Genomic DNA, 12,993 nt, shown 5'->3' on the forward strand with positions numbered 1-12,993 from the left:
CCATATTGGCCTCTCTTCATTGGCTTCCTGTTAATTCTAGAATAGAATTTAAAATTCTTCTTCTTACTTATAAGGTTTTGAATAATCAGGTCCCATCTTATCTTAGGGACCTCGTAGTACCATATCACCCCAATAGAGCGCTTCGCTCTCAGACTGCAGGCTTACTTGTAGTTCCTAGGGTTTGTAAGAGTAGAATGGGAGGCAGAGCCTTCAGCTTTCAGGCTCCTCTCCTGTGGAACCAGCTCCCAATTCAGATCAGGGAGACAGACACCCTCTCTACTTTTAAGATTAGGCTTAAAACTTTCCTTTTTGCTAAAGCTTATAGTTAGGGCTGGATCAGGTGACCCTGAACCATCCCTTAGTTATGCTGCTATAGACGTAGACTGCTGGGGGGTTCCCATGATGCACTGTTTCGTTCTCTTTTTGCTCTGTATGCACCACTCTGCATTTAATCATTAGTGATCGATCTCTGCTCCCCTCCACAGCATGTCTTTTTCCTGGTTCTCTCCCTCAGCCCCAACCAGTCCCAGCAGAAGACTGCCCCTCCCTGAGCCTGGTTCTGCTGGAGGTTTCTTCCTGTTAAAAGGGAGTTTTTCCTTCCCACTGTAGCCAAGTGCTTGCTCACAGGGGGTCGTTTTGACCGTTGGGGTTTTACATCATTATTGTATGGCCTTGCCTTACAATATAAAGCGCCTTGGGGCAACTGTTTGTTGTGATTTGGCGCTATATAAAAAAAAAATTGATTGATTGATTGATTTCTACGTGAGGTTTGCATGACAATCTGTGTGTATCACAAACGTGTATTTTTTAAATTGCCTGTGTTCAAACCGTTATTCCATGTCCACAAATAATTATGTCTATGTGCCGCATTACTTCATATTCAGTTTATTTAGTGTTAGAAATCATATCAAATTTTTCAAGTTTTTGTTCAAATTGGCAACATAGTGCAGCAGATAAATGAATATTTACTGAGGGATCCTTCAAATGGTGATGCAAGCACCAAATTTGGCACATGTATTCCTTAGACATTACTCTTTTAAAAATGCAGAGTGGCCACATGAGCTTTCAATAGGCAGCCAAGAAGGGGACAATTGAAGAATTACACAGGGGTCAAAATAAAAAAATGCTCCAATCACATTAAAAGGTATTCCATATTATTTGTCTGATCATAAAGATTCTAAAAAGGTATAGTTTGGACTATCTGTGAATGAATGTTATGGAGTTATGGGGTAAAAACAGCAAAAACACTGAGAAAGGTCAATTTCAGTTTGTACAGGGGTCAAAAGTTAAAGTTGCTCCAGTTTTGGTAAAAAGTGGTGCAAATTACTGGTTGAGCTAATAGGATTAATAAATGGAATAGTTTTGACTGTGTTGCGTGCTTGGTTTGCAAAGTGAAGGATAAACAATGTCGGCATCCACTGGATTCTATGACATGTGACATATGCTACTCTGTAACATGATAACTAAGCATGATACATGATGCAAACTATTCCTTTTTAAAACCATATTCACTCAACTAATAATTTGCATCACCTTTTACAAAAATTTGAGCAACTTTAAGTTTTGACCCCTGTACAAATTGAAATTGACCTTCATCACCATTCTTGCTGTTTTTACCTCATAACTTCATAAAATTAATTCACAGATAGTCCAAACTATACCTTTTTGGAATCTTTATGATCAGACAAATAATATGGAATATCTTTCAATATGACTGGAGCATTTTTAAATTTTGACCCCTGTGTAATTCTTCAATTGACCCCTTCTTGGCCGCCTATTGAAAGCTCATGTGGCCACTCTGCATTTTTAAAAGAGTAATGTCGAAGGAGTATGTGTGCCAAATTTGGTGCTTGCATCACCATCTGAAGCATTTTTTCAGTTATCCGCTGCACTAACAGTTAAAAGGTTCATGAACCATAAAAATGACAAACTGGGGATTGTTATTATTAGAGAAACAATGATCACATTTTGGCCATACAAAACAAACAATACCGTACATGAATATTCTCTGGACTTTCATCTTACATTTTCCAAATGTTAGATAAAAATAAATTACAGAAATATGAATATTTGTTGAACAATATGATTGTTGTTTTTTATTTTATTCTAAAACTTCAAACAAGATCATACAACAAAAACACAAGAGCACTGTTTTGGCTTAAAAGCTGCAAATATTAGAGAAAGCAAATAATTTGCCTACAGTAACAGAAAAATATACATAAAAATGGATGTTTTGAAGCATTTCTTCCTCATCAAAAAAGAATCTGGCTGAGGAATTCTTACGGTTCTCTGTATGCCAAAGGTATAAATTATTGTTTTTCACAATTTCACATTTAAGGCACAGTTAGCGGTTGACAGAGTACTGCCAGATTTGACATATCTAATGTAACAGTTCCTTACGGATTTGGTATTTAAATAGACTGAAAGGAGAAAAAAAAAAATCCTCATTCTTTAATTTAAACCAACAAAATTATTGATCCAGATTAGTGTCAAATGTATGAGTTTAACAAATATGCTTTAGAAAAATTACAGTCACAAATGATGACATATGGCTCCAAATCTCAGGAGCATCTACATTAACAAGTATTTGGTTGCTGGGACTTGACCAGAAGCAAATTTCCCATTCAGATGACAATGGATGTTAGCTGACGGAAGCAGAGGATGACATCCCTGGGAATTGGTGGCTTAATCTCATTGCCATCCAGTCGGAGGTAGCGCAGCCGAGGAACATTTTCGGCCTCTGTGTCATCCATAGTCTCAAGGGAAACAGGGCAGACATTGGGACCACTGACACCTATAAATATACAAAAGGAATTAACAGTGAAATAGTCAAAATAATAATAATAGTCAACACATACAGTAGTGTTCAGAATAAAAGTAGTGCTATGTGACTAAAAAGATTAATCCAGGTTTTGAGTATATTTCTTATTGTTACATGGGAAACAAGGTACCAGTAGATTCAGTAGATTCTCACAAATCCAACAAGACCAAGCATTCATGATATGCACACTCTTAAGGCTATGAAATTGGGCTATTAGTAAAAAAGTAGAAAAGGGGGTGTTCACAATAATAGTAGCATCTGCTGTTGAAACTACAAACTCAAAACTACTGTATTATGTTCAAACTGCTTTTTTAGCAATCCTGTGAATCACTAAACAAGTATTTAGTTGTATAACCACAGTTTTTCATGATTTCTTCACATCTGCAAGGCATTAATTTTGTTGGTTTGGAAACAAGATTTTGCTGGTTTACTAGTGTGCTTGGGGTCATTGTCTTGTTGAAACACCCATTTCAAGGGCATGTCCTCTTCAGCATAAGGCAACATGACCTCTTCAAGTATTTTGACATATCCAAACTGATCCATGATACCTGGTATGCGATATATAGGCCCAACACCATAGTAGGAGAAACATGCCCATATCATGATGCTTGCACCACCATGCTTCACTGTCTTCACTGTGAACTGTGGCTTGAATTCAGAGTTTGGGGTCGTCTCACAAACTGTCTGCGGCCCTTGGACCCAAAAAGAACAATTTTACTCTCATCGATCCACAAAATATTCCTCCATTTCTCTTTAGGCCAGTTGATTTGTTCTTTGGCAAATTGTAACCTCTTCTGCACATGTCTTTTATTAAACAGAGGGACTCTGCGGGTGAATTCTTGCAAATAAATTAGCTTCACACAGGTGTCTTCTAACTGTCACAGCACTTACAGGTAACTCCAGACTGTCTTTGATCATCCTGGAGCTGATCAATGGGTGAGCCTTTGCCATTCTGTTATTCTTCTATCCATTTTGATGGTTGTTTTCCATTTTCTTCCACGCATCTATGTTTTTTTTGTCCATTTTAAAGCATTGGAGATCATTGTAGATGAACAGCCTATAATTTTTTTGTACCTGTGTATAAGTTTCCCCCTCTCCAATCAACTTTTTAATCAAAGTACGCTGTTCTTCTGAACAATGTCTTGAATGTCCCATTTTCCTCAGGCTTTCAAAGAGAAAAGCATGTTCAACAGGTGCTGGCTTCATCCTTAAATAGGGGACACCTGATTCACACCTGTTTGTTCCACAAAATTGATGAACTCACTGACTGAATGCCACATTACTGTTACTGTGAACACCCCCTTTTCTACTTTTTTTTACTAATAGCCCAATTTCATAGCCTTAAGAGTGTGCATATCATGAATGCTTGGTCTTGTTGGATTTGTGAGAATCTACTGAATCTACTGGTACCTTGTTTCCCATGTAACAATAAGAAAGATACTCAAAACCTGGATTAATCTTTTTAGTCACGTAGCACTACATCAAAAATTTTGTATTTTTTAAGTATAAATGGTATTGGAGATTTGATTGTTAATGTCCAACTATTACAACAAAACTCACTACAAAATTCAGACAAGTATTACAAATGTTTTAGGGACATACTTTTGATCTTGTTGTGGTCAAGGTAAAGGTGTTCAAGGCCTGAGTGAATGAGGGGCAGTTCGGTCAGCTGGTTGTGGGACAGCTGCAAGTCCAAAATGCTGGAGACGTTGAACACGTCCCTGGGAACTCCGCTGCTGTCAAGCTTGTTGTGATTGAGCCTGACGAATGCAACTTTGGGCAAACTTTTGAAGTAGTCAGCGGGGATTTTGTCAATGTTATTGCCATCTAGAAACAGTTGGGTTGTGGTGTCTGGTAGGCCAACAGGCATGCTACTCAGCTGGTTCTTTGCCAGATTGATCTGAACCAGGTTGTTAAGTCCTTTCAGGCTCACCTCAGTTACAGCATCATCCATCAATTTGTTCCCCTGAAGGTCCAGGAGGTTAAGCTGGTCTAGACCATTGAAGATGCCAGCGGGGATCTTGGAGATACGGTTGCGAGAAAGTCGTAAATGTTCCAGATTGGTTGGTAGGGGAGATGGCACAGAGGACAAGAGGTTGTCATCCATATAGAGATGTGCGAGGTAGGGCATTCCCTTCAGGGCTTCTTCTTCCACACCCTCACTTGTGATTCTGTTCTGATTCAGGTTCAGCCAGCGGAGTTGTTTGGCGTCACGCAGGGCATCTGCTGACAGCACTTCAATTAAGTTATTCTGCAGGTAGAGGTACCATGTATATGGGGGGATTTTAGGAATGCTCTTTAGGGATTTGTTGTCACAGTAAACGGCACGAGGGAAGCTGGGTGAGCAACGGCACTGTTTCGGGCAGGCTTGGATTTGGGCTACAAATTCCTCATAAGGCATGTCCTGGCTGAGAATGGGTCCAACCAGACACAAGATGCAAAAAATGCTCAGAAGAAGTGCCATTTTACCGCTTAACCTATGTAAAGGAGACAAAACAATTATCAGTAAGCATATATGGAATGGACTGCACACATACATCTACAACGGTATGTTCCACATATAGAAACCCTTGAGTCAAGGTCACTCGAACAGGGCTTTTTAATGAACAAAGGTATTAGGACCATGAAAACCTACAGATTGACCTTTTCCACTCTCAGCTTATTGTTGGCCACTCCACCTGCAGCATTTGTTTTTTTCAAATTCCAAAGTTCAGCAGTGTTGGAGATGCTAAGAGCTATACCTGTAAACCTTTGTAATCACATTTCCCAAATGGACTATGTCTCAATAATCATTGATAGGGCTCAGGGCTGAAAACTGTAGCAGAAAACATCCCAATGTCATCTACATCGAAATTCAGTTTTGCCATCTTCTGCTCCTCAGCTTCCATCTGGGGCTAGTTAAAATTCTTGATGCACTCCACATTTGCCTGCAGTCCATTTCAAGATGGTTGAGCTTTTCCATGGATGAGTGCATTTAAAAAAAACCCAAAATCCACACACCTGTTTTGAGAGATGTGCCCCTGTCTTACCACCATACTGAGGTCAAAACCCTGTTTTACTTTGTACCATGAGGCATGGCAAAGAAGATAACAGAATGATCCACATTTTAGCTAAGAGAAAACCCTCTCATGCTATGAAAAGACAACCAGCAATATCCTTGACAGCAAGAACCATGGAGAGAATTTTACCTTAATCTGACTGTGCAGCTTCTTGCCTATGCCCTCACACAGGAATGCATCAAGTGATGCGTCTGTACTTTGGACTTTGCCTCTATTTGTACCTTCATTCATTGTGTGCCAACCTGTCACACCAATGACACCAAAGCTTATCTTGGCCAATGAGGTATTCCCCGGATCAAAGGTCATAATCTCATGATGGTGGATACTGTTAAGCCTTCTCATCACTTGAGACGTGACCCACTTCGAAACAGATTAAAGCAAATTGTTATTTTTGTCTGCCAACCTCCATGTGTACAAGCCTTCCTATGGCTGCTTGGGTGACCTTGATTTAACTCAAATCCCTCAGAGTTGCTCTCCGACCTTCATGCTTATTTTCTGCTGCTGTCACATGTGCTGCGAACAGGATTAATTAATAAATTATGAAATCATGCTGCTTTTCTTACAGAGCAAGATGATCACACTTATGAGCCTTGTCTGCTGGGGGTTTCTTCCTCCAATAATAACTAAAAAAGACACCAGAGGGAGTTTCTTCTCATCACTGTTACCAGCGTGCATACCCCAGATGGTGGATAAGGGTACACCTTATCCTCGTGAAGCACCTTGGGGTGACTTATGTTCTGATTTGGGAAGCTGTTGAAAATATTTTCAGCACCTTATTGAAAATATTCTTATGGCAAGATTATTTCAAAGTAAAAGGCTAAAGATGTACTGCTAGAATATCCAGGACACAAAGATGATGCACAACTACTTAAGTACAATACAGCGTCTGCAAACATAGGAGCTGAAGGTGTTGCAGGAGGGAGGTCAGGCTTAATCTCAGGGGATTTTACTACAGACTGGGCAGGCAAATTGTCTGTAGACGCAAGCTGGCATTGCGATTGATGACCTTCCAACATGCCAACATGATAATCCCAGCTGACTCATGTGGGATAGGAGAGACGCTTATCCAATATCAGCCACGAAAGCCTGTTAGAGCTCTTCCTGGGTCTGCCAAGGTACGTTTGAGTACCGTAATCCTGCATCATCAGTTGAATATCACACGTTAGTTCCAAACATATTTATAGTCCCTGAACCCCAAAAATCAGTTAGCATCAAGATGAAGGGATACACATTTAAATGATGCACAATGCTTTCATAATAAGTTTAGGCATTTCCAAAACACTGCCGTGTGATCTAGGATAGATTTTTATTATTATGCATTAGAAACATTATTTTGTATATAATGCATGAAACATATGACTGATATTACACTAGGTTCTGGGTTTATTTGAAACCTACAATAAATTAAAATAATCAGTCATATTGTAAGTCTTTTTGCAATGTGGCAGATACATCTGCTCCATTATAGGCATCAGTATGTCTGTATTGTTTGAATTATGTGCACAATTAATGCTTTTGAAGAGCTGAGATGAAGATTTATAATCAAATATACAAACCAGGCTGTCTCAGCTCTTTGCAACATGGTACATGTGTGACTGAAAACAAATGCTGGCTCGTATCCGCCTGCAGACTAAGAGGAAACACATGCAGGTGAATGTAATAATACTAATTTCCTGCCTAAGGCTTTCTATTGAGCCGGTCATGCTAATTGCACAATAGTCCAAATTTGCATTGGACAGGTCCCAGGATTGGTTCCAGTTAACGGCTTTGTCAAAATCCAGTTCATGACTATGAAAGATTTGGATGCGTTAGCATGGATTACTGCATCCGGCACGGAGACTGTTGTTTATGGGTAATTATTCTGTGGCAGAAATACGTTCAACAGCTAAATGTAACTTACAAGAACTGTTTGTCTGAGGGACAAAACAGAAGCCCACAGTGTGCAAAAAGTTCAACCCAGTAGCCTTAAAAGTGTCTTTTACCTTTGTCAAGCCACATCTTTTCACTCCCCCTCTCTAAAAAAAAAAGACATAACAAAAGGACTAGATCAAATTTACCTGTGTGTTCCAGTGTGCCGCCAGATGAGTGTAGGCTTTTCTGCACTTCTCGTTCTTAATGACCGTCAGTCTCAGCAGGTTCCTTTGTTACAATTTCTGCAAATTGCAGTCTTGTAAGACTTGGACTGTCATTGATGCACTTCCCAAAAGGCTGCACCTTGGACATGCAGTGGTTGAAGCAAGGGGACGGAGCATGTGGGAGGACGACTGTGAGTGAGTTGGGATGTCCTTTTTCTCTTTGGGTTGTCAACTTTTCTACCAACCCAGCAATTTTTCCTCTTGTTTTGTTGAAGTCACCAGTATGACAGTGAAAGCTAGACGATATCTAACATGACCATTTGGTTTGCAATGGAGAATATGCTGCTGCCCTTGAATATGGTGGATGGGTACACATCCATTTTGTGGCTCATTTATGCTCACAGAAGTCAATGTGTGTGTTTACTAGATATCAGGTCAAGTAATGTTGGAGAGAAGCCCAAGGGGATGTATTCAACTACTTGCAGAAAAATTCCTACAACTCCTTCACAAGCAAGGAAGTTATATGTCCAAAATGGTAGAAACTATCATGGCCATATAATTTTATGTAATTTTGCCTGATGTAAGCCTGCATTATTCTTAAAGCATCAATCCATCTATTTTCTAAACCCACTTATTCCAATTAAGGGTCATAGGGTGGAGTGGATCCTATCCCAACAGACATTCAGGGAGAGCCTTGCACACCGTGGACAAGCTGGCAGTCTATTTCAGGAGCTGTTCCTACAACAGATCTACAGAAGTATTGGATTGAAAGACCCTACACCCCTTGAAAGCAAGAAGAGAAACGGTGTAGACGAGACTAAGCATGTCCAAAAATTGGGGTGTGTGCCATCATGTTACACAACCATGTGAGTTTATGAAATTTTGCCTTACAGAATCCTGCACAGACTAAATAATACATACACTCCATTCACATAATTATTTACTTGCTATTGGCTAGTTGTCATGCTAGCTATTATGTCCAACTTACAACAATAGTCCTCATACTAGCTAATGGTGGAAGCTATTAGAGAAGCTACAATAATACACAATAAATCTGATTTTATAATATTCTGCCCTACCAAAGCTTAAAATGTTTAAAAAATAAACTAACACACATATCAGCCTGTTTTAAGACATACTGGGTAACACAAATATGCTCCCTTCACATAATTATTTACTTGCTATTGGCTAATTGTCATGCTAGCAAGCTAGCTGTTATGTGCTACTTACTACAACAGTCCTCATACTAGCTAATGGTGGAAGCTATTAGAGAAGCTACAATAATACACAATGAATCTGATTTTATAATATTCTGCCCCACCAAAGCTTAAAATGTTTTAAAAATAAACTAACACACATATCGGCCTGTTGTAAGACATATTGGGTAGCGCAAATACGCTCCCTTCACATAATTATTTACTTACTATTAGCTAGTTGTCATGCTAGCTAGCTAGCTAGCTATTATGTCCTACTTACTACAATAGTCCTCATACTAGCTAATGGTGGAAGCTATTAAGCTATTATAATAATAAACAATGAATCTGATTTTATAATACTCTGCCCCACCAAAGCTTAAAATATTTTAAAAAATAAACTAACACACATATCAGTAAGACATATTGGACAGCGCAAACACGCTCTTTTCACAAAACTGCTAACTTACGTTTTGCTAGCAAGGAGCACGCTCTCTAGCTAGTTATGCCACACTCAAGTCTCCATGGAAAATAAACTATTTTGGTTTTTTGTCACTACTAAGACAACCCAATCCATCTTTGGAATGGTGACCAGAAGATGGTAAAAGAAAGATGGGAAGACCGACGACTACCTGGAGAAGAACGATAATTAAGGACTTGGAGAAGATGGGCCTCAGCTGGAGTGAAATCTGAAGAGATGCTGTAGCTGCCCAATGTTCTAGTAGGAGCTGGAGGAACTAAGTATAAGTAAGTAAGCAAGTCTTACACTGGATAGTACAAATGTACTCATGTAATTTTGAACTTATTATTGGCTAGCAGGGAGTTCGCTCTCTAGCTAGTTATTATGCAAAAATTCTGTCACATCAGAAATACTTTAAAAAGAGTTACAAAATAATTTCTAATCAGGTGCAAGGCGAGATAGCACTCTTTGTCCACACATTATTCACTTGCAGTTGGGTCTGCACGTTAGCGTATCTGTCCCTTTCTTTACAACACTTCCATGTTAGCATATAGCTGTGACTGTTAAAGTAGCTAGCAATGGGCAGCGCAATCTCATTTGAACCCTGTGTGATATCGCGGGGTTTGACCACTTATGGGGACAGCCACTCCCGTTGGGCAATATATACACAGCATAACTTCACATGGAAAAATGGTGTACTGTTTTGTTTTCGGCTGCAATCACCGAAGCAGTCGCAAAAAGTGCAGTTTTTTTCAGTTCCCAGTGGAGAAGGGAAGACGAGGCCAATGGGAGCGGTCGTAACGCTAAGTGTTAGCCTACACAGCTAACCAGAGTAGCTATGTTCTCTCGCCTGCACAACCGCCTCGACACATTTGAGCTCTGGGTCATAAACAAACCGCAACACATGCCCACTTTTGTCACTTTTTCTTTGTATTTCCAATCTGTTTGCGTGTAATTTGCCCAAAATCTCAGAAAGTGCCGTGTTTTCGTCCCCGGAAGTAGGGAAATTATGTCATATGCATCATATTTTTTTCCCCTTTAACGTCCGCCTTCAAACGAGACTATGCTACTGTAAAAACAGGAACCCTGTTGTTTTCATTCAGTGGTATGACAATACCAGATCATACAAATGTACTTTATATATACTATATTTGACTGGTGCACAGAAAGACAGGATTAATAAAACAAAATATATCATAATGTTCAGGAAATATGAACCAAGGGGTAGCGCTGTACTGCTGCTGCTGCTGCTGAGTCAGCGCCTAAAAGAAGACAAAAGGTTCCTCGTCTGACTCAGAAAGATCCCACTGTAAGGGTGCAGAAAGTGAACAGGACCTTGTTATCAATATTCCTTTTTGTTTTGGGATGTTTGCTCAGCTGTGTGCAGAAAGACAAGATGAAACATCTGGAGTCGATGTCAAGGTCTTACATTTTCTGCGACATGAATGAAAAAAGACAAGCTGCAAGTAGTGCAGCAGATAAATTCATTTTTTCAGTGAAATACTTCACTTATACAAAGAAACATGAAATTTTCTACACATCTTCTTCATAGGTTAAGTCATCATTTTTTTCAGCTGCAAACCCACAAGCCACATAAATGAGCTCATATTTTTTTTTATTGATCTTCATTTGCTTATACTTAAAGAATACACTTAAAATAGCACAAAGTGAAAGAAAATATATAAAAATATATTTTTCTTCCAAAAGGTGCACTAAATCAAATCATTGTCCAGCAAGACTGCCACTCATACAGTGCATATTTAGCAGCTTGTAAATGCAAAATTGAGTCAGTGTCACAATGATGCACATCTGGATCAGTTCTATTTTTCCTAGATATCTATAGTCCATCTTTTCATTCATGAATTCTGAAAATATTTCATGACAGGCAGAGATTGCATCTATAGGTATCTCACAACTCTTGCATTCAAAATAATTTAGGATATGTCAACGCCGTAACGGAACTAAAATTCCAGCCTCATAATTTGGAGTTTTCAATGCATTGTTGTGATTTGCTTCTATCTTCTTTATTACCATCATACGTTTGTGCATCATATATAGCAATACAAATCCTAGAACCAAGTTCTCTTACCAGACAAACAAAAAATATATTTTTCTATCACAAAAGGGATTTTAGAGATTTTTCTCATAGCAAAAGGGTCCCTTGATGGTTATTTTGTTAAATATAATTCATCATAATGAAAAATATATTACTTCTGACTTATGAAATTAACTGTTCTGCAAAGTGGAACAGGAATGGAACACTTGAATGTGTATTTTTTTTTTATATGTATACCCCAAAAATGACGGAAATCGGTACAACAGGCGGCCATCTTGAAAAAATGGTGGCCATATTGAAATGTTGCGTGGCTATCCAAACTTTTCAAAAGAGTTGGTCCTAGTGAGCAAGTGTGCCATATTTTATGTTTCTTTGTATAACTGAAGTATTTTTCTCCTTATCTGCTGCACTAAAGACAGAGAGAGAGCGAAAAAATTAAACAATAGAGGAAAGGAGATTGAAATAATGCAAGATTAATTTTGGAGAGAAAAGTTCAACACTGAGATGGGAGTGAGGATGGATGGATGGATGGAGAACAGCTGGAGAAGGTCTGGACTGAAGCAGCTGGGACTCAGCAGCTGATTATACTTTCACTTGACGCTTCAGGCTGGAGGATGTGAGCCTGGAGGCTTCATAAAAAGGACTTTATTGTCTAGACGCGGCTCGCAGGAGCTCCGGCCTGGATTTAAATAAGGCCAAGTCAGGAGGAAGAGGAGGAAATGGTCCCAGATAGAATGTCAGTACAAACAAGCATGTAAAATCATGTGAAATGTGAAAAAAAGCTGCTAAGGTAAACATGTCACATGTTGTAAGGATAGAAATAAGTATACCTTATGGAATAAAACAGAACTTTAAAGGACCTAAGCAGAGCTTTTTTTTTTTTTTAAGCTCCCCTACTAACGAGACTACAACTGATGTTCATTTACGTAAGTGGGTCAAAGTTATATAAATGATCTTCACAGACAGTTTTTATTAGAAATGCCAAGCAGGAATAAAAAAGGGAGCATATGCAAGCCATTAAAATAACAGCGATATTAAAGCCACATATCATCACTAACCTGCTGTCTTTAAATAGGTGTTTGCTCAAAGATGTAATCTTGACTAATAGTCCAATAAGACGCTGCTGGTTCCAGCACATATGGTAGACATCAGCCAGGACTGGTCCTGCTGTCAATGATGCTTCTTAAAAAAGAAGTGACAAGTCGATACTAAGTGTTGATACTAAGCTCCAATGTCATACAGGTCCTTTAATTTTGAGTATTTGCCGATAAAGAGTCTAATACTGACGTTTCTCAGCTATTCCTCGACTTTGGTAAACGTGTATGCATG

General features: G+C 39.0%; 1 protein-coding gene across 2 annotated transcripts; it reads right to left on the reverse strand.

The window, feature by feature from the left end:
* Positions 1-2,452: 2,452 nt before the first annotated feature.
* On the reverse strand, positions 2,453-8,160 carry kera (keratocan). 2 transcript variants are annotated; one of them, XM_034163459.1, is made up of 3 exons: positions 7,938-8,160; positions 4,424-5,298; positions 2,453-2,794 (listed from the first exon to the last, which is right to left on the reverse strand). In XM_034163459.1, exons 2-3 carry the CDS (start codon positions 5,283-5,285, stop codon positions 2,625-2,627), a joined length of 1,032 nt encoding a protein of 343 aa, XP_034019350.1. In that variant the 5' UTR covers positions 5,286-5,298; positions 7,938-8,160; the 3' UTR covers positions 2,453-2,624. The 2 variants fall into 2 exon arrangements, with proteins under 2 accessions (XP_034019350.1, XP_034019351.1); XM_034163460.1 differs by lacking the exon at positions 7,938-8,160 and adding an exon at positions 6,010-6,045.
* Between the last annotated feature and the right edge of the window lie 4,833 nt (positions 8,161-12,993).

This window comes from Thalassophryne amazonica, chromosome 22 (genome assembly GCF_902500255.1).
Source record: "Thalassophryne amazonica chromosome 22, fThaAma1.1, whole genome shotgun sequence".
Taxonomy (NCBI): domain Eukaryota; kingdom Metazoa; phylum Chordata; class Actinopteri; order Batrachoidiformes; family Batrachoididae; genus Thalassophryne; species Thalassophryne amazonica.

Coding starts and splice junctions, on each gene's coding strand:
- kera (XM_034163459.1), bottom strand. CDS start 5,285: ATGGCACTTCTTCTGAGCATTTTTTGCATCTTGTGTCTGGTTGGACCC. Junction 2,795..4,423: donor TGACCACAACAAGATCAAAA/GTATGTCCCTAA, acceptor GTATATTTATAG/GTGTCAGTGGTCCCAATGTC.